Consider the following 21142-nt stretch of genomic DNA (forward strand, 5'->3'; position numbering starts at 1 on the left):
GTCCCATGTCCCTTCCTCTGTCTATACTCCCTGTATTAGTTAGGGTTTGCTAAGCTGCTGTAACGAAGCCACAAGATGCTTTGCTCAAATACCATAGAAGTTTATGCCTGTCACATAGCAGTCCAGGTGGGTCTCCTAGGGTGAGTGTTCTGGGTCCACAGGAAGGTGGGTCTGCTCTGCCCAGTCACGCGGGGACCCAGCAGCTCTGCCATCACATCACGTGACTCCCAGGGGGCTCTGGCTGCCAACATTCCAGCTGCCAGGAGAAAGGAAGGAACTTGGAGGTGCGTGTGGGAGGTGCGTGGCCAGGCCCAGAGGTGGCACGAATCACTTTTGTCACATTCCAGTAGAGAGAACCTTGTCTTGTGGGCACACCTAACTGAGGGGAGGCTGGTCGGCCACCTACCCAGCTGCCCTTAACTGTGGCGGGGAGAGAAGTCATTCTGGTACATTCTGGTGGTGAACCATTCACAGTCTCTGCCACACTCTTCAAATTGACTTCGTAAAAGAAGAGAGCAGGCCGGGTGTGGTGGCTCACACCTGTAATCCCAGCACTTTGGGAGGCCAAGGTGGGAGGATCGCTTGAGGCCAGGGGTTGAAGGCTGCAGTGAGCTATGATGGTGCCACGGCACTCTAGGCCTAGGTGACAGAGTAAGAACCTGTTTCTAAAAAAGAAAAGAAAAGAAAGAAAACCAACCAACTAAAACCCTAAATTACTCTTAGTATAAGTTTCTACTTAAACAAAATTACCCACAATTGCTTTATTTTATGATTTGATCTGATTTGATTTGGTTTGATTTGATTTTTGTAATTTCAGGCAACTGCTCAGCGCTCATCGCCACCGGGTTCCCCACCCATCTCAATCACGAGCCTCCGGAAGAGACGGACGGCCCACCAGGAGCCATCGGGCTGGCCGCCTTCCTGCAGGCCTGGAGAAGGAGGTCTCCATGATAGTTGACCAGAGGGCCTTGAACTTGCACCAAAAGCTTGTTGAAGATGCTGGTGAGCAAGGTGGGCAGTGAGATAGGCTTGGTCCATTTCCCCAAACAGGCCTTTGTGGACAGAGGCTGGAGGGATCAACGTTTGCAGTACTTCTGCCGGGCACCCAGCACAGGGCTATGTGCTCGGCGCAAAGCGTCATCCTTTGAGCTCAGAACAACTCTTTGTTGTGAACCATTTATCCCTGTTTTATAGATGAAGAGACTGAGGTTCCAAGGGGCCCAGGTTACTCACCCAGGTGGGAATGGTGAACAGGCTCCAAAGCACACGATCTTTCCAATGCACCTACTGCCCTTGCTGTGCGATGAGGAGGTGGGGAGCGACCTGCCGAGTTCTCTTAGCAACCCAGGGCAGCCCTGCACCACCAGAGCCGGGGAGGGGAGGTGGAGTATAGAGTGGTTGAATGCTCAGACAGCCGTGTTCCACCTGGTCCACATGGGAAGGGATGTACCTGGAGCACCCAGGTGGGCACTAGGGCTGTGGGTATTAAAAACACGAGGCTGTGATACACTGTCAGTGTGATGAGATCGGCCTTGGGCTCAGTGTGAACAACTGCTCCTCCCCTGGCCTCTCTCCTGCAGAAGGTGTTACTCAGGCATAAGCTGGAAGCCTGGTGAATCTCACCTGCTTCCCACCTCCCATCTCTCTGTGTCCCTCAGATGCATTCTTCAGAGAAGAACTGTTTTCCTTTTAGCATTTAAAAAGGGCTTTAACCCCAGGAAGGCATACCCTAAAGCTCCCATTATGTGGGAAGCTTCAAAAAGTCTGTATCTGGTGCATTCCTGTATGTACCAGACACAGACTTGTATTGAGCATCTACTATGTGCCAGGCACTATTTTGGGCTCTTGAAATCTGTCCTTACGACAAGCCTGCCCTCACTGAGCATGTCTTCTAGTGGAGTGCGGCAGACAATAAACAACACGAGAAACAAGTGCACAGGGTGTTAGAAGGAGATGCTGCTATGGGGAGAGATGGACCAGGCTCAGGGGATTGGAGATGGGGTGGGGGAGGGGCCGCCATTTTAAACAGGGTGGGCAGGGGAGACCTCTTGGAGAAGGTGACATTTGAGCCCAGACTTCAAGTTGATGAGGGAGTGAGGCCCGGGCTGGCCAAGGGAAGAGCGTCCTAGGCTGTGGGCTGTGGCAACGGCCAAGGTCACTGGGTTGCTATAGAGACGGGGTGGAAGCAGGAGACTGGTCAGGTTATTGCAGGTGGGAGGTGAGAGGACTTGCCGTGGGTGGTGCCACGTGGCACATCCCTTCAGCCCCCGTCTGATGTCAGCCGCAGCTGGAGAGGAAGTTCTGAGTCACTCCGACCCGACCTGAATGGGCCCCACCACAGGCCAGGGCCCTGCGGGGCCTCCTCAAAGCTGTGCGAATCCATTCCACCCCGTGGGGCAAATGGCTTCAGGCACCTCAACCCCTGGGGGACAGGGGCTGCAAGACACACAGGTCCCCGTGGAACTGAGACCCCACTGCCTAGAGCAGTGGCCCTGAAAATGCACATTCCCTCCTCTTGTCTGGCCCTCCCTCCAGCCTCACTGTCCCTGTTCCCTCCTCCTGCTTCCTGGCGCCGTCTCCCAGGAAACCACCTGCGCCCAAGTCTCAGGCTGTGGTTTTGGGGAACCCAAACAGATGAACGGCACAGGTACAAGTGGAGGTGGTGGGAGGGCGCCGGATGCTGCGGGTATTCTGTAGGCAGAGCCGGCAGGGTTTCCAGATGCACTGGGCGTGGGTAGGAGAGAGGGATCAGGACTTGCTCTAAGGCTTCTGGCCCGGGAAACAGGAAGGACAAGTTGCTGTGAACTGAGATGGGGCCCTGGGGCGGGCAGGTTTGAGGGTGAATCAAGAGTCCAAGTTTGAGGCTCGTGCACCGTTGGTGGGGTTGTACAATGGAGCAGATGCCGTGTAAAACAGCATGGCAGCTGCTCTAGAAATCAAGAAGAGAAACCACCATATGATCCAGCAATTCCACTTCTGGATGCACACCCCTAAAAGTGAAAGCGGGTCCTCAAGAGATACTTGTCCACCCATGCTCACAGCAGCGTTATTCGAAAGTGCCAAGAGGTAGGAGCAAGCCAAGTGCCCCTCGATAGATGAGTGGATAAATCAAATGTAGTGTATACATGCAAGGGAATATTATCCGTCAGGAAATTCTGACACGTGCTACAACATGGATGAACCTTGGGGACATTATGCTAAAGTGAACTAAGCCAGTCGTATTGCATGAGTCCACTTCTCTGAGGTCCCCACAGTAGTCAAATCCGTAGGAACATAAAGTAGGACAGTGGTTGCCAGAGGAGGGGGGAGGGGACACTGGGGGGTTGTTGTTTTATGGGTACAGAGGTTCCGTTTGGGAAGATGAAAAAGTTCTGCAGATGGATGGTGGTGATGTTTGCACGACAATGTGCTTAGTGCCACTGAACTCTGCATACTTAAAAATGGCTAAAATGATAAATGTTATGTAATGTGTATTTTGCCACACACACACACACACACACACACACACAACACACACCCCGTGCAGGTTTGAGCCTGCTAAGTGTGCGATGTCTGTAGACACACGGGTGGAGAAGTCACGCGGACTGTTAGTTACATGGAGCGAGTGCAGGAGGGCAGTCTGGCCAGGAAGACGGATGGGAGGGCTGTTGGCATATTGATGGAGCCAGGATGCGGGCTGAGATCACCACGGGAACAAGTGGTGACAGCAAAGGACCTAGGATTGCGTCCTGGGACTTCCCACGATAAGAGGACCAGGAGAAGGGGTGCAGCCAGCAAGGGAGATGAGAGGGAGCAGTGGCGAGAGGAAAAGCCAGGGACCGAGTTGTCATGGCGCAGAGAAAGGCGCCAAGGAGGAAGGAACAGCCAACTGTCCACCCTGCTCCCCGGCCAAAATCTCATTTCCATCCATCTTTGGTGGATGCTTTTAGCCGCCCGCTTCCCAAGAGTAGCTTTGCCCTCTCTGCTCGCCTGCCAGCTGGGCTCGGAGGCCCCACCGGCCTCCACTCGGAACTGGGGCTCGCCCACACGGGCTCCGAGCCTGGGATTTGCTGTCTTGGATTTTGCAGACCTTTCATAACATTTGGACAAAGGATGTAAAGAGATTTGGCCTTTTAGTGAAAATTATTTCAGTCTTTTTTTTTTATAGCAGAAGCCTAGGAAATGTTTTAAAGGAGAAAAGACAGAGCCATTTCTTCCCTGTCTTGAGCATAAACCAACCAAAGATCTTTCTCTGTAGCTCAGAAACGAGACTGTCATCTTGCCCTGATCCTCCTTTTCCGAGGTTCTTGTGTGTCCTTTCTCATGTCTGCCTCCCGCTTTGGGATATGTTATGTTCCCGGGCCTGTTGGACTCCCTGGCGCCCTTCTTGCTAGTATCCTAGTTCCTCGATCCAATTTGGAGGCAGTGAGAAAGAGACAGCCTCCACTTAGCAGCTCTTCTGTGCGGGCGCCCAGCCGGGGACCTGGCATGCGTCACGTCGTTGTGCCCTCGTGGCAATCCTGGGAGGTTGGCATCGCTAACGCCCATTTTGCAGAGGGGAACTGAAGCCCGCAGGGTTTACGCAGCTTGCCCAAGGTCTCATAGCTGGGAAGTGGCATGACGTTCCCACCTAGGCTTGTTTGGCTCTAAGTTGAGCCCCCGTTTCTGGGTCACCTGGCTGCTCTGTGCAGCACAGAGAGGGGCTGGGTCCCTCCCCTTGTCATGACTGTCCCCTCACCCCAATTCCCTAGCTTGTGGCTTTACATGGAGGATGTGCTTGGTGAGCATCCCTTGATGGACCGGTTACCATCTCCTGGCCTTTCCCCCTTAGACGTGGGGTGGGGCTGGGGAGAGACGGGAGGGAGCCGGTGAGGGCCCTTTAGGATCCCTGACAGTGAGTCTTGTTCCTCACCTCAGCGTGCCCCATCCGCCCACTGGGGGGCAGTGACAGCTCCGGAGGGACTCAGGGGCAGCAACATGGTGGAGAAGCTGAGGTGGGGGAGCAGCTGTCTGGCAGCTGCATTTACAGGCAGGCACGTGGTTTAACGTGGACGCCATGGCTGTGCTTACCCGTATGTGAGGGAAGCGAGGGGCTGGCGATGCAGATTGTGGGGGTGGCTGAAGCGCCCCCAAGGCCACTGCTTGGCATACTCCTGGGCCACAGAGCTGTCTGGGAGCTCCTGCAGGACCGTAAGTGACGGGCCCAAGATCACCCACCTGCCCTGAGCTGTCTGCATGGAGAAGACTTTGCCCTGGGCCAGTGAACACCCTGGAATTCTACCCTAACCTGTGGGGTAGATTGGGTAATGAAAACCAAGTTCATTTTAGCTTATTTTGGGATTTTTGTGTATTTCCCACATATTCTATAACAATGTGTATTATTTTTATAATTAGGAAAGGTGCCATTTTTAAGAGTCAAACTTATTTTTAAAATCACTGCGATACAGGTAGCCAACCCAAGGCCCAGACTCTGGGAATTTCCCTTGGCTGTTCTTGAACTTCCCTGAAGGTGTGCAGGGAGGTGGGGAATGGGGCTGACACACAGGTGGCCTTGCCCAAATTGTTTGGTCTCTCTGAGCCTCAGTTTCTCCCCTCTGTAAAATGTGGATAATAATGGTTTTTATCCCACGGAAGTGTTGTGAAGATTAAATCAGAGTGCGCGGGTCAGCTGCTTAGCAGAGGGCTGGCCTCCTGGCTCAAGGGCACGTAAATGTGTACCCAGCGCTATGGTGGCCGTGGGCCAGAACAGGCTGCTGCACCGTGTGTTATGGGCACCTTACACGCAGCATGTTCGCTAGCCCGGTCCCGCCCCCGATCCCTGCCAACCCTGCGTTTGCTCAGGACCAAAAGGAAACGTAAGTATCCTCTGTGTCAGGGCCATGGCTTGGCTAACAAAGTGTTCTGCAGATGAACCTCATTCAACAACAGCAGCGATAGTCTCCAAAGGACCTTTGGAAAAGCTGACACAAATTCCCAAAATGCAACACCAGGGCTGATGTGTCCACTCTTTGTCTTTATTTCCAAGGTGTTCTGAAGGCAGAGGTCCCAATACTAACTTACCAAGGTGGGTCAGTGGAAGCTGCCCAGGCATTTCTTTGCAAAGGCGGGAACCCCGCGTCACCCAGGTATGTATGTCCCGTCCCAGTGTAAGTGGGTGGTGGTGGGAAAGTGCATGGACGCTTAACTCTACCAACTGAGCTGGTGCACAGCCCAGCCTCAGAGAGATCGGAGCCAAGAACCAAGGAAGGCAGGGGCCTGACCGACCAGACCAACCCGTGAGGCTGGGCTGGGGGCTCTCAAGGTACACAGGGGAACTCACAGAGCATCTGTGGAAGCAGCCGGTCCCTGGCCGGCAGGGAGAGATGGCATATCTTTCCGACAGAGGGAAGAGAGAGAATTATTTTTAAAATTTAAAGAGGCTAGCAGTGTCTCAAACTGTGGGTCATGACCCCCTGGAGAGGAGTGAAATCATTCCGGTTGGGGGTAACCAGCACCACTGGAAAATGAAATAGAAATACACTGTCATTGTCTGTCTTGTGTAGTAACGGCAAGTACCTCTTAGGAAACCGCGCGCGCGCGGGTGTGTGTGTGTATGTGTGTTTCTTACTGTGTATATGGTTCAACATTTTAAAAACTACTTCTTTATTGTACATAGAGATGTGTTTCAGATCTTATAACTTGTAGTACAGTGTTTTGCAAACCTTTTTGACAATAACCCATAGTGACACATTTTGTACTGCACGCCAGCACACACCCACAACTGAAATAGAAGTTTCAAAACAACAATACTGACTCAGTGCAGTGTACTCTGATATTTTCTATTCTAGTCTGTTTCATTCTAGTCTACTCTATTCTATTCTGCTTTTCAAAAAATGCTGATCTGTCCCAATACATTTCATAACCCACTAACGAGTGTCCACTTAGAATTTTAAAATACTGCTTTAATAGGCCTTGAGGGCATAGCTGTATGACAGCTCCCAGCAGAATCTGCTATTCATAATGAGGCTCTTTACTCTCCCCAAGGAAAAGTTCGATTGTGGATCCGATATACTATTTAAAGCTGCAAGAACACATGTGGTGCATATTAGAATGTTTCTATTCCTCCAGCGGTTGGCATACAACCATTAGCAGCTCTGGCTCCTGAGGGAGGAACTGGGAAATTCTCCTGGGTGGGAGCCCCAATGCCAGGTAATGTAGGTGTTGCTCTGTTTGCTGAGTGGAGCAAAGTGAGCCGGGTCTGCTCACTTTGGGGAGAGGATTCTGTTCACCTTGGAGCAGGTGAGTTACCTCCTCCCAGGGAGCAGGCTTCCCAGGGCTGATTCTCTCCCACCGTAGCTACGTGGAGCCTTCTGGACTCAACATTCAGTAGGCCTCCACAGTGTATGCAATGGCATCCTCCTGGGGGGAGGTCCAGAAGTAGTGCTCTCCCTCCGGAACAGAGGGGGATCTTGACCTTGATCTTGACCGTAGCTCTGGCTCTAACTGCCTTTTCATCGCTGCTGGTGTAGGTTTAGAGGAAATTCGGTGCCAAGGCTCCTTCCTCCTGTTAATGCTGCTTCTCAGTGTCTGCCTTTTCCTGCGCTGGATGGACACGTAGCCCAGGAGGACGTTCTAAGACCTACGCGTGGGCTGCCCATTTGAGGCATATGTGATGCCACCACATTCTAGCGTGACCACAGGATATGGACAGGCATGTACATTTTGTTTTTTAAAAACATCTATAGAAGAAGCCCTCACAGTTAAGATTTTTTCATTATGGCAAAATATGCACAACACAAAATTTACCATCTTAACCATTATTAAGTGCGCAGTTCGGTGGCATTAAGTCCATTCACACTGTTGTACAACCGCCACCACCGTCCATCTCCAGGACTCTTTTCATCTTGCAAAACTGAAATTGTACCCAGGATACATTAACTCCCCATTTCCTCCTCAGCCCAGCCCCTGGCAACCACCATTCTACTTCTGTCTCTGTGAGTTTGACTGCTCTAGGTACCCTCACAGAAGTAGAGTCATGCAGTGTTTGTACTTTAGTGACTGCCTTATTTCACTTAGCGTAATGTCGTCAAGATTCATCCATGTTGTAAAATGTGTCAGAATTTCATTCTGTTTTAAGGCTGAATAATACTCCCTTGTGTGTACGGACCACACTGTGTTTATCCATTCATCTGTCCCTGGGCACTGGCTTGCTTCCACCTCTCAGCTATTACAAACAATGCTGCTATGAGCGTGGGTGGACGAATATCTCCTGGGGTCTTCCACTACTTTTGCACATGTACCTAGAAGTGAAATTGGTGGATCAAATTTTTGTTTAGATTTTGTAGAACTCTATCCTAGGGGAATTGAGAGAGACGTAAAAAAAAAAAGTACAATTTTCATGTTCTTAAACTGGATTATCAAAACAATATTCCTGCTAATAATACTAGCAACAGCAGCCACAACAACTAACACTCACTGAGCACGAAGTGGGTGTGGGCTCTGCGACAGGCAGCTCTTGTGCCGTTTCTCATTTAACCCTTTCAGCACTGCACGAGATAGGTGCCGCTGTTACGTCACCTTACAGCTGCAGAAAATGAGGATTAGAAAGGCTGAGCGACTTGCCCAAGGCCAGGGGCAGGAGGACCTGGAATCGGAACCCAGAGGCCAGGTTCCGTGGCCCACGTTCTGAGCACCGTGCCGACTGTGGCTCTTACTCCTCCGTTTCTAGCTAAGAAGTTTATTTTTGTGTTAGATTTATTCATTTTCTGTTTCCTTTCCTTCTCCATTTGTTTTGTGTCTATAAACCAAACAAGGTCCTGGCAGGGCAGTGGTGGACCCACGGCAGCCGACACACACAGGAGCTGGCTGCTCCGCTGGACAAAGGGCATCTGGGTGAGCACCCGCAGTGTCCCTGTCCACCACAGTCACCCTGAGCGTCAGCCTCCCTGCCCACAGCCTCTGACTCTAATAAAGGGATTACTAAGGATGCCGCTGCTGTTTCTTAAAATGATCTGATAGGCGCTGGCACAGCGTAGCTGTTCAGGCAAGTTGTGTGGCACTGAAGGAGTGGGAGAAAGAGCGACCGTGACCTCCGCACAAACACACGGAGGCATGACGCAACACGTCCTCTCCGTAAGGACCCTTCGCGCTTGCTTCCTGGCAGATTCGACCGCCTGGTGGCCATAGAGCGCGCGGGCACAGCTGCCGGCGGCAGGTCCGGCAACGCCAGGAAGGTGAACATCAAGCACTTAGTGGACCCGTCCACGATCTTTTTCTTGCTGCGAAGATTCCTGGAATCTCGTCAAAGGGTAAGTAAGGAGCTCGAGCGCCGGAGCACTGAGCGTGCGACAAGCACGTGTCACCGCAAAGTGCCTTTTTATTGACTGGTTGAACATGTGACCAGAAAGAGTGACATGGGGAGGGACCGACGTTTTCCACTCCAAAGAAAATCTGTGTTTGTTACGGTCAGTATAGACACGAATGTCACCACCATTTAGAAATCCAGCATTCCCACGAGCAAGGAAGGGAAATGACACTTCATTGAGCACATTCTATTCCCCTGACTCTAGAGTATTAATAATAAAACTAATAATAAAATAATATCAATGGTAAAATTGAGGCGCACATGTTATTTTGGTCATGTAGGATGGAATGGACCATGTGTACCGTGTATCGTTTTGTGAAGCATGTTAATTTTTAAATATATCTAATATATGATTAGTGTAGTCTTTCAATTATTAATAATGTAACAATGTGATGATTTGTGTTTGTACAGAACTTTATAATCTTCCAAGAGGCTTCACATTCATTGTATTATATAAGCCCCTTTAAAACTGCGGGCGGGAGGCGGGGAAGGCAGTATACCGTCCAACACACCGAGGCCTGGGAGGTTTCTGGGCTCCAAGCTTATTAGTGACGCTGGTGACCTTAGGAGGACAGTGCAGACTCCCCTCAGCCGGTTATCACGGAATTGCACCTTTATGGATTTCTGAAAGGCTTAGTGGAACCCCCAGGGGGAACCAACTTTCCTCCGGCTGTGGGCAGGTCTCAGACTGGGGTAATCAGGGCTTGTCTGGCATCCGGGTCTATTTGTTCTCTCCATTCAAACACTTCAGTTGTTTCCCAGACTCATTAGTCCTCTTGGCTTTTGAGGTTTCGATGAGACAATGAAAGCCTTCTGGGCTGCTTAGAAAATTTCTGCAAATCGCCCCGGCCTTTCCCAGAAGAGGCTGTGGGTGTGGTGCGCACTGTGCCTTCCAGCTTCCTGTCACTCTTGCTGGCCAGGCGGGGACCAGAGGCCTGCTGGGGGGGATTCCCAGGGTGGAGGAGGAAGCCGTCTCTGTGTCTAAAGGGGCAACCAAGATCCGAAGGCGCTGCTGGAGCAAGCCCATCCCCCACCCCAAATGGAGCCCTGATCTGTGCTGTGACGCCCCTGGGACCCCAGAGGAGGCAGGTAGAGCTGGCCATTGGTGTCTTCAAGCTGCCCCCTTTGTAGACCCCTGAACTTTTCTCTCAGCCTCAGGACCCCAAGCCGCTCCTGTGGCCTCCTACACCCCAGCGGGGCTACCCTCCGAATGTCCCTTTCCCTCCTCTGCTCCATTGAAACCCCTGTTCCTCAGGCAGCACATACGGATGCCAGGTCATGGGCACAGCACTCGGCTGAGAATCAAGACACTGGGGTTTAAGTCTCCACCTTCCGCTTACTTCCCAGGTGCTACCCGCCCCAGAAACGTGCCAGCTCTGTGCCATGAGGACAACGATACCATGGGCAGGAAGGCTGTGAGGCACAAACAAGATGAAATTCACAAAATGCTAAAAAAAAAAAATATATATATAGACAAAATACCAATGTTAGGCGGTAGCATTATTTTCCTTCATTCAATGGCCTATCAATAGATCTAGAAAACTGTTCTGGAAAAATCACCAGGTGTGAATCTAAGGTGTTTGGTCATTCACAATTGTCTGATTCTTTTGGCCAAATCTAGTCCCTGATGCTGAGGTGGGTCAGTTCTATTTCCCACTTCACCAGCCCACGATGAGTGCCAGCCTCGGAGTAACCCTCCACAGAGCCCAAGCCTTGATGGAGGCAGACGCAAAAGCTATAAGGCCCACGCAGACATCTCTCAGGGCCTGGTTTTTAATTGAAAAGATGATGTAGCAGCAAGACTATAGACATCATTAAAAGGCAGGTAGTGAAGGGTGGGGGACAGCGGCAGAAATACCATCATCTCTCCTGAACACAGTGAGCGTTTTTAGTTTTGCATGTCAGCTTCATCCTCAATACATACCCATTTTATATCATTTCTGCCCAGTAAACATGCATTTTAACACCCTGTCCCTTACTAGTACTTCCAAGCACATGTTTTTATTTTCCACACTTGCACATTTGCATGGAGGTTGAATGTAGGCACTGGAGCTGTACAACAATGTGAGCACACTTAGCACTACTGAACTGTACACTTGAAAATGGTTAAGATGGTAAATTCTGTTGTGTTTTTTGCCACAATTAAAAAAATTTTTTTAGAGAGCTTGGGTCTTGCTATGTTGCCCAGGCTGGTCTTGAACTCCTGGGCTCAAGTGATCCTTCTGCCTCAGCCTCCCAAGTAGCTGGGATTACAGATGTGTACCACTGCACCAAGCTACATTAATTTTTTTTAAGAGTACGAGCTCTAGAGGCAGCAGCCTAGTGGTAGACATCTCAGGTCTACCCCTTACTAGCTGTGTGACCTTAGGCAAGTTACTTAACCCCTCTGTGTCTCCCAGTTTTCAAATGGAGATAATAATAATACTTAACACCTCACAGGCTTGTTATAAGGACTTCAGAAGCTAGTCCATGTAAGGCATTTACAATAATGCCACACATTGTAAATACGCAATAAAAAGTGGTACTCTATCCATCGAATCTAAGATGCCATTGATGACAAAAATTACCATTAATTTATATGCCACTAAATAAGGAAAACACAGCCAATTATAACTATAAGATACTATTGGTTGTAAGTCATATCTCAATATCAGAGATGTAAATGTAACAAAAATATATCTTAAAAATCAATGAAATATGGTATTAATATTATCATATGGTCTTCACTCACCATATTTTAATATGTGCTTTGTATTTTCAAGCTACATGTCTTTGTGGGTTGGTTTTTTTGGGTTTTTTTTTACCTGAATTTTCCCCACTCCGCTACCCCTTCTCTGGTAAAATCCTACCCAGCCTACAGGCCCCTGTTAAATGACCCCTTTTCTGCGAATCTTTCCTAAACCAGTCAGAATATTGACCCCTCCCAGCCCGACAAACATAGTGAGACCCCCATCTCTACAAAAAATTTTAAAAGTTAGCCAGGCGTGGTGGTGCGCACCTATAATCCCAGCTACTCGGGAGGCCGAGGAGGGAGGATCACTTGAGGTCAGGAGTTCTAGACCAGCCTGAGCAAGAGTGAGACCCCGTCTCTATTAAAAATAGAAAAAATTAGGCAGGTGTGGTGGCGTGTGCCTATAGTTCCAGCTACTCAGGAGGCTGAGGTGGGAGGATCACTTGAGCCCAGGAGTTGGAGGCTGCAGTGAGCTATGATGACACCACTGCACTCCAGCCTGGGCGACAGAGTGAGACCCTGGCTCTAAAAACCAAACAAACGGAGAATAATAGTGCCTCCTCCTCAGTGCTCCCATGGTCCTATGCGAACATCTCAGTCACGGGCTGCCCACCCTGGGGTGGCTGTGTGTGCAGTCCCTCTCTCTCCAGGCTGGGAGCACCTCTCTTTATGATGCTCTGGCACCCGGAGCCCGGAAAGCCCTCCATCAGTTCTTCTTCAGCTGAATGGAGCACCCAAGCAGGTTTCAGGGAAGAGCCAAGGAGAGGGTCCCCAAACCGGGGATGAGGCCCTGTGGGCCTGGCTGGTAGAAGAGGAGGGAAGTCTGAAGCAGACTTAGGCGCGACCTTCAAGCACATGAAAAGGTGACACAGTGCAGCCGGGCAGACAGCGCAGACCGGCCTCCACGCAGAGCGAGGGAGGCAGGTCAGCCATGAGGGAGCCTTTCTTAATGTGGAGCATCCGGAAGGGGTTTCTCGGTGGTTGCCTGAACCTCTTTCCCTGGCGGTAATCAGTCGTGTATAACTAACGGCCTAGAGCAACGGTTCTCAGCCTCCAGCTTGCAGCAGACGCACCCCGAGCTTGTTAACACTCAGCCTCTGCCTTCCGTCCTCGCCTGATGAGTTTGTGATGCAGCAGGTCTGGGCTCTAACGAGCTCCTGTGTGATACTGGTGCCACTGGTCTGGGACCCTTCCTGGAGAGCGTTCTGCGGCCTAGAGGCAGGCCGATGGACACGTGACCTTTCCTGTTCTGTGTCGGAATCTTTGTGTTGTCCGGTGTCTCTAACTGGGAGGCCATGCTTGGCCTGTGCTCCCTACGTCCTGAATTCCCGTGAGGCGCATGGACGCTACCTGAGGAAGGCAGCTGGACCCTCCAGAGCACCTGGGGATCAGGGCTGGACTCGGGCGCTCCCATCGTCACTAAGGTAACGTGCCCCAGCGGGCCACTCCCACGGAAGCAACTGTGAGCCATTAGGCCAGCACCATGCTGCCCTTCAAAACCCAGAGGCAGAGCCCGCCCTGAAGCAAAGGTCTCCCAACTGGAGTGGGTGACCTTTGACCTACAGTGACCCTGAATCACGTGGAGGGCCTGAGACGAATGACCATTTTCCTTCTAGGTTGACTTTAGGCAAGTTGCTTAACCTTTCTGAGCCTCGTTTTCTGCACCTGTAGAATGGGGGCAGTCAGCATTGGTGTTGGATGAACCGAATGCCTGAGCCAGGGTGGGCACCCCATGGCAGTGGTGGGAGTCCTATCATCCCCTCCAAGGAGTTTACCGCCCAGTGAGGGCACCGAAACCTCGGGGGTGAGACAATTAGCCACCCTCAGGAAGGTGCCACGGGGGCCAGGCAAGGTGGGAAGAGGACCCGGTGGGTCGGAGGCTGGAGGAATAAACCGGGTAGAAAGAGAGCAATTCCAGCGGGAGGAATGGCGGGAACAGAGTCCAGGAGATGAGGACAAGCTCAGTGCTGGTCCGGGGCAGGCCGCTCTCGGGTGGAGCGCAGGAAGCAGCAGTGTGATAAACGCAGAGGAGGGCGCTGAGCCCGAATCCACAAGGAGGGCTCCACAGTCCTCCTGAACCAGTTTGCAAAATTGTTCCTGTTCGTGCATTTTTCTGGGCGAGAGTCTGTGGTTTCATCAGATTCTCCAAGTAGTCTGGGGCCATTAAAAGTCCCTGGGAAGAGGCAGATCGTGTTAGCCGGGTCCAGGAAGATCATGCCTTTCTCACTGAGGATTCTATTAAATACGTGGGAGGTGATAGGAGCCACTCGAGGCCTTTGAGCAAGGGAATGGGGGCCGGACCGCTGGCCTTTGAGCTCCTACAACTGTGCAGAGCAGCTCTCGGAAGACTTGTGCACAGTTCTAGGCACGCACTGTCGCCAGGTGGTGCAGAGGAAGGGCGTCCACGCACGCTCGTCTAACAGGCACACTCACGTATGCAAATGGGCCAGCCCCAGTGCCCGGGCCTCAGTTTCCATGGCCCTCATGCAGCAGGCCCTGCCCCCAACACTGATTCCAGACGAGCCTGGTTCCTCATCTAGTGCTCACTGAGGGGGTGGGACCTGCCCCACTTGGTGGGCCAGACTCGGGGGACACACAGCGCACCTTCTGGGGGAATTTTCCAGGGTAATTTGGGCCATGGGAAAATGAAGCCAAAGCTCCGACTTCACATCTAAATACTGGCTCAGCTGTGACTTCCCCGTGAGCAGACAGCAGGGCTCAGGGATTGGAGGGTTGGTGTCTAGGGTTGTGGGGACACGGAAAGGAAACCCAGGGACAAGGGGGGGTTCCTGAGCACCGAGAGAGCCTGAGACGGGCGGGCGGTTGCTCCAAGTCCCCCCCACCCCACCCCCCCCCCGCCACACTGCAGAGCCTCCCAGCCGCGCAGCCAGCGTCCCGCACTGCTTCTTTGCTGTTTTTCTTTTCTGTTCTCTTTCTCCTTCTGCCTATTTCTCCTTCCTGCCCCAGCCTCTGCTTCTCTCCAGCACCTCCCGGACTGGTGGTGTTGTGCCCATTTTACAGATGACGGAGCCGGTGCTGGGAGAGGCACGGTGGCTTGCCCGAGACCCCCGAGAGGCAGAGCTGAGGGCTCAGTCTGGGTTTCTCTGACTCCATACTCTGGGCTTTTCCCAACATAGCTTGGAAGTTTTCCACTTCCTGGTGATGCCAGGGTGCCAAGGGGAGGGAGGAGCTTAGGCAGGTAGTGACATTTTTTGGGGGAAATGGTCAGCCCTAGAGGGGCCCAGAGGGCCTTTGGTGCTTTCTTTGTACTTCCTGGATCTGAACTGGAAAAAAACATGCAGGGGCTGCCTCACACATGATTCCTGATTCACACAGACACAAAAGAATGAGCCCAGACAAATAAATTCACGCAGCCCAACACACACCCTCCGGAGATGGAAAATTCTCCTTTTACATTTCAACCCAGTCCTTCATAAATGTATTAATAATGCACAACCCCTATAAAGAAAATAAAAGGGGATGTTTTTAAAGCAAAAGTACCAACACATGCTTGCTGAGCCCTCCCCATGGGCCAGGCCCAGACTTGCTCTGGGAGACAATGAGTCAGACATGGCCCCACGGTAGGGAACTCAGGGTCCACCAGGGAGACGAGGAGATGACACATGACAAGTAATTTCAGGAGCCAGGATGAAAGTGCGCACACCAAGCTGCTGTGGGGGCACAGAGAATAGCACTGAGCTCAGAGAGCTCCTGGAAGGCTGCCTGGAGGAGGAGGAGCTGAGCTGGGTCTTAGAGGGCCAGTAGGATGTAGTAGGCAGGTAAGGAAGGTTGGGAAGGGCCTTCCAGGCAGCAGGACCCACATAAGCAGAGGGGCAGGGACGTGGAGCCATGCAGTGTGCAGGGAAATAACTAGAATTGTCCCACTTGAGTTCTGTGGGTCACTCCGTGGGGGTCCCTGAGTTATCCAGAGATGCTGGGCAGAACTGTGGCCTAAGCTGGTGGTGAAGCTTGACTGGGTGGGACAGAGAAATGTCCCTCATCTCTGCTCAGTGAGTTGCTTGTAAGGAGGGCCTCCTGTGCTCGGGGACAGGAGGTTGTGGCAGGAGTGGGGACCAGGCTGTGGGGACCAGGCTTCGGAGCCCAGGGCAGGGGGACACCACTGGCCAGGGCCACCTTGCTCGCTCTGGCCCTTAGGGCTCCTCACAGTGAGGGAGAGGCAGTGCCCTGGGGTTTCACTGAGGGCAAGTTCAATGGCTGGAGAGCATTCCCCAGACTCCATCAGGTGCCGAGGGCCCACCTGACGGGGGCTAGGGTGGCACGTGCAAGGTCAGGTACAGGGGGGCCTGGGGGCACAGGGGCTGGGGAGCCCAGTCTTCCTCAGCTTGGACAGGTGGCCAAGGCACTGCAGTGTGGCAGGTGACAGAGCTCTGGGCAGGGGGAGGGGGCCCCGGGAGGGACTGAAGGCCACCAAGGACGAGACCTAGAGGAGCCCACTCACGGAGCCGTCTTCCCCTCAGCCCCGCAGGGCACAGACAGGAGCCAGCCACGCCGGCTCTGCCTGCTTGCTGGTCTGGGCCAGGATCACTTTCTTCTCTGTACTTCTGTGCTTTGTGGCTATCTCCTCTTTTCTTGTGACCAAGTCCTTTTTAACAATGTCCAGCCTGCCTTGGGTGAGTGGAGCGGGTGGTTAGGAAAAGCACAGGCCGGGCTGGGCTGCCTGGTTTAAGTCGCAGCCCCACCCAGTTTAGCCTCGAGCGAGTCTCCCAACCTCAGCTTCCTCGGTGGAGGTGATCATAGACCTACCTGTTGCTGTGCAGATTAAATGAGGCCCTTTGTGTAAAGCACTTAGCATGTAGTAAGCGTAGCGAGTCTGGCGTGTAGTAAGTGTTCAACATATGCTAGCCGTCATCATCATCATCGTCATCATCATTCTTGTTACCATGAAAAGGTCCTTTCTCTTCCTCAGTCAGGCAGGGGTGAGCGTCAGGGTGGCCTTGAAGCAGGTTTTGGTGGTAGCAGCAGGTGGCCCATGCCAAGGAGAGTTAGGTGCTCAGGGCAGATGGAGGGTGAAGGCCGGAGGCAGAGTTTACCCAGCGAGCTTGGGGTGACAGAGCTGGGGCCTCCAGACACCGTGTGGTGTCACATGGGACGGTCTGTCTTTCCTTTGTGTGGCCTGGGAGGCCGACTGAGCTGTCTCCCCAGCTGCTGCCCTGCCCAGCCCGGCCCAGCCCGCCGGTCCTCCCCTGCCTCTCCCAAGGTGGGGCCGTGCTGGTACTGGGCCATCCTGACCCACAGGCAGCAGCAGCCCCGTCACTGACTGGCCTATGCCAGAGACTAAGGCCCCCAACTCTGCCGCTAAGGCCAGAAATCATCCCGGGGTCTCTTTCCCCACCCACCACAAATGAGGTCCCAAGCTCTGTCCACTCTTCCTCTCCTGGGCCTTCGCTCCTCGCCCACCCCACTGTCTCAGCCCGGACTGGTGCAGCCACCTCCCGGCACTCTGCTTCCAGCTGCTCCCCGTCGCTCTCCTCCCCCACTGCCACCACCTCCGCCCAGCCTCTTAGCAGATGGTGTGGTTCTTCTACCATTCCTGGGAATTTACAGGGAGTCACTGTTGGCCCCTGTGGCTCTTCGCAGCTGCGTGCCAGCGGGCTCCTAACCTGTTGACTGATCACGTGCTCCCTGAGGACCCCAAGGCCCTCCCTGGTGAGGGAAATCAGTGTGAGGGCTGGGAGTGGCCCATGGTGGCAGAAGCATTGCCCCATAAAGAGAGGATATGACCGACAGGGAAGAGAAGTGGGAGAATAAAGCGCAAACAAAGGGCGGGAAATGCCATTCCGGGTGGGTATCCCCCGGGCAGAGGCTGTTGGACAAAGCCAGCGTGGGAAGTGGAAAAGCTCTTGGACCTCCCCGCAGGGAAGAACATCCGCCTTGGCCCCAGGGCAGAACGGAAATGCAGGTTCTCAGGCAGGTGTGGCGAGACGGTTCCCAGCTGACATTTGCCAACACTTTCCCCATTATTGTGAAAGGTTTTCAGTGACGCCCCTCAAGGGCCCTCGCTTGGCTCGTTCCTGCTCTTTCGTCACCTTGGAACCTAGTTGCCCCTTGCGGTGGCCCAGGCTGCTATAACAAAATACCGTAGACGGGGTAGCTGGAACAACAGAAGTTTAATTCTCACAGTTGTAGAGGGGGGGAGGTCCAAATCAAGGTGCCGGCTGTCCTCCTGGCTTGCGGGTGGCCGCCTCCTTGCCACGTCCTCACAGGGCAGAGAGAGCTCTGGTCCCCCTTCCTCTCCTGATCCCATCATGAGTGCCTCACCCTCATGACCTCATCTCAGCATAATTCCCTCCCAAAGACCCCAACTTCAAGTGCCATCAGTTGAGGGTTAGGGCTTTAATATGTGAATTTTGAGGGGACACAAACATTCAGTCCGTAACACCCCTCCTCCGGAAAAATCTTCCTTGAGCCATCCCAATAACCTGGGTTGGCAGTCCCTGCTCTGTGCTGTGACCCCATGTACAGTGACTGCCTGACCGGTCATATAGACTGTGAAGCCCCTGGCGCAGGGACCATGTCACGTTCGACACTGTACTCCTGGTTCAGGGCCTGGCACATGGCAGGTACTCGATCAAACTGATGGACGGTGGAATGAATGAGCAAATGCCTGCATAGGACGGTGACAGTCCCGCTCCTATCTGCCCCGATTTCCTCTTCTACATTCCTTTGTTGATGGAGGAGGAGGAGAAGGAGGGGGAAGGTGTGTTTGACTTGCCTTATGCCAGGGACAGACACCTTAGAGGCTTAGACAAGTGGCTCTTTGGGACCTGACTTTTGGAGGGAGAGGGAAGGAGGGGGATCAAACCCTGTTTTTTTTTAACCAGCAAGTGCACCGAAGGAAGAAAGCTCTGGGCTAAAGGCCAGGAGACCCAGCCCTGTCAATAAAATCAGCCTCATTCTTTGAGCAGCTGTGTGCCAAGGACCATGCTAGGTGCATTACTTGCATTAGCTCATTTAATCCTCTTAACTCTCTACAGGAGGCATTCATTAGTCTTAGTTGTTATTATCATTAACCTCCCTGTTTTACAGATGAGGTCACCGAGGCACAGAGAAGTTAAAGCACCTGCCAGGAAAGACTCACATCAGATCCACCTGGTCCCCACCCAAACCGCCGTGCCTGCTCGGCCCTGGGCGGCAGCATCAGGATGGGGCTGCGTCCCCCCCGGCTCTGCTCCCTCCAGACACTCCCGCATCCACGCTGGCTAGTGTCCAGGAGGTGACAGCAGCAGGACTTGGCACGAGCCCCAGGTGAGGCTAACAGTGGGGTCTCAGGAGGGAGGGGGCCGTCAGGCACCATCGGGGCTGGACGGGGCCCGTGCGGGAGGAGTGCGTCTCCGGGGTCTGTTAAGAAAATGCAGGTTTCCATAAAAGCACATTATTTAGTGACATGAAGGTAACTGCCGGAAGACACAGCCCGAACTGCTCAGGTAGTTGCTTCTGGGGAGTGGGTTTGGTGAGCCACTGAGCCAGTGAGCCATTGTTTCTCGTGAGTCTTCCAGTGGTATTGGTATTTTTAACCAAAGTTTTATTTTTTAAAAGGTGAGCATGTCAAAGCAAACGCTCCTTCTCCACTTACAAACAAATATATTTCTTTCTTGTTCTACCCCCTCCACTACTTCTACTTCTGTCCTGTTTTTTTTATTTTTTTCCAGGAAGAAAAAATGTTGCGTATCCTAGTGCGGCACGGAGTCCGGTGCGGAATCTCGGGCTTCGTGGGCCTGGAGGTGGACGGGCTGCCCTTCCACGGCACCCTCGGAGTGATGACCCAGAAGCTGGCCGACGTCACCGCAGTGCGCAGGTGACCGTCCGTGTTACGTGCATGTAGAGTCCCCCCACAGTGGCCAAGCCTGCGTCTAGGGAGGAGTTCCCTGAGGGCCCCCCGCTTCTTCCCACAGGAGTCTTGGGAGCAAACACTGGCCGTGGCTGAGCAGTGAGCTCCCCAGTGGCCTGGGAAACTGCAGGCCCCTTCCTGGGACCAAGGACATTTCTCTGGGGCTTTTTTGCTCCTGTTCCTCAGGTGCTAGAGGCATTGATTCAATCCTCCTTCACCCTGGCGGCTTCAGGCCACGCACGGGGTCTGCTCTGAGGAGCTTCTTAACAGTCACTCCTGGGACACCAGTGAGCAGTTAACTGCCAGGCAGAGCACAGGAGTCAGCGTTACCAAGGCCTTGAAGAACCCCCAGACTACAGCAGCCACCCCCTCTTATCCGCAGTTTCAGTTACTCATGGTCAACTGCAGTCTCAAAATATTTAAATGGAAAATTACAGAAATAAACAACTCCTGAGTTTTAAATTGCCTGCTGTTCTGAGTATTGTGATGAAATCTCACCCCATCCTGCTTGGTCCTGCCTGGGGCGTGAATCATCCCTTTGTCCAGGGCACCCACGCTGTCCATGCTCCCCACCTATGAGTCGCTTAGTAGCTGTCCAAGTGGTCAGACCGATGGTCCTGGTGTCCCAGTGCTTATGTCCAACTAACTCTCATTTGACTTAACAGTGGCCCCAGAGCACAAGAGCGGTGACGCTGGCAGTTCTCGCACCCAAGACAAGACGTAAAGCGCTTCCTTCAGGTGAAAAGGTGAAAGTTACTGATTTAAGGAAAAAGAAAAAAATCCTACGCCGAGGTTGCTAAGACCTATGGTAAGAACGGATCTTCTGCGAAATCATGAAGAAGGAAAACAATTCATGCTAGTTTTGCTGTTGCCCTCAAACCGCAAGAGTTATGGCCACAGTGTGTGCTAAGTGCTTCGTAAAGATGGAAAAGGCATCGGTTTGTGGGGGAAAGACACGGACAGAAACATGTGCCAGCTGACAGCCAGCAGGTTTGATACTGTCCACGTTTTCAGGCACCCACTGGGGGTCTTGGAACATATCCCCTGCGGGTGAGGGGGACCACCGTAATTAAGAAATGGTAAAATGAACAAATGTGGAATGTATATTTATGAAGTTCTGGGGCTTCATGGAAGGTTTACTCACTACCACCACCAAAATATTTATATCTTTGAAATGTTTTCTTTTTCAGGCAGCATTTTGTTTACTAAGGCAGAAGATCCCCTGAAAACCCGTAAGTTT

The 21142-nt window shown here is 52.6% G+C and overlaps 1 protein-coding gene across 1 annotated transcript in view; it reads left to right on the plus strand.

Annotated features, from left to right (window-relative positions):
- Positions 1-19873, plus strand: part of DGLUCY (D-glutamate cyclase) — a 37112-nt gene extending 17239 nt beyond the window's left edge. The window contains 8 exon segments of the mRNA XM_069493059.1: positions 818-925; positions 928-1011; positions 6005-6104; positions 9122-9216; positions 9219-9266; positions 13021-13033; positions 13346-13482; positions 19728-19873. Coding sequence (XP_069349160.1) covers positions 818-925; positions 928-1011; positions 6005-6104; positions 9122-9216; positions 9219-9266; positions 13021-13033; positions 13346-13482; positions 19728-19873 — 731 coding nt within the window.
- Positions 19874-21142: the final 1269 nt, after the last annotated feature.

This window comes from Eulemur rufifrons, chromosome 2 (assembly GCF_041146395.1).
Source record: "Eulemur rufifrons isolate Redbay chromosome 2, OSU_ERuf_1, whole genome shotgun sequence".
In the NCBI taxonomy this organism is placed as follows: Eukaryota; Metazoa; Chordata; class Mammalia; order Primates; family Lemuridae; genus Eulemur; species Eulemur rufifrons.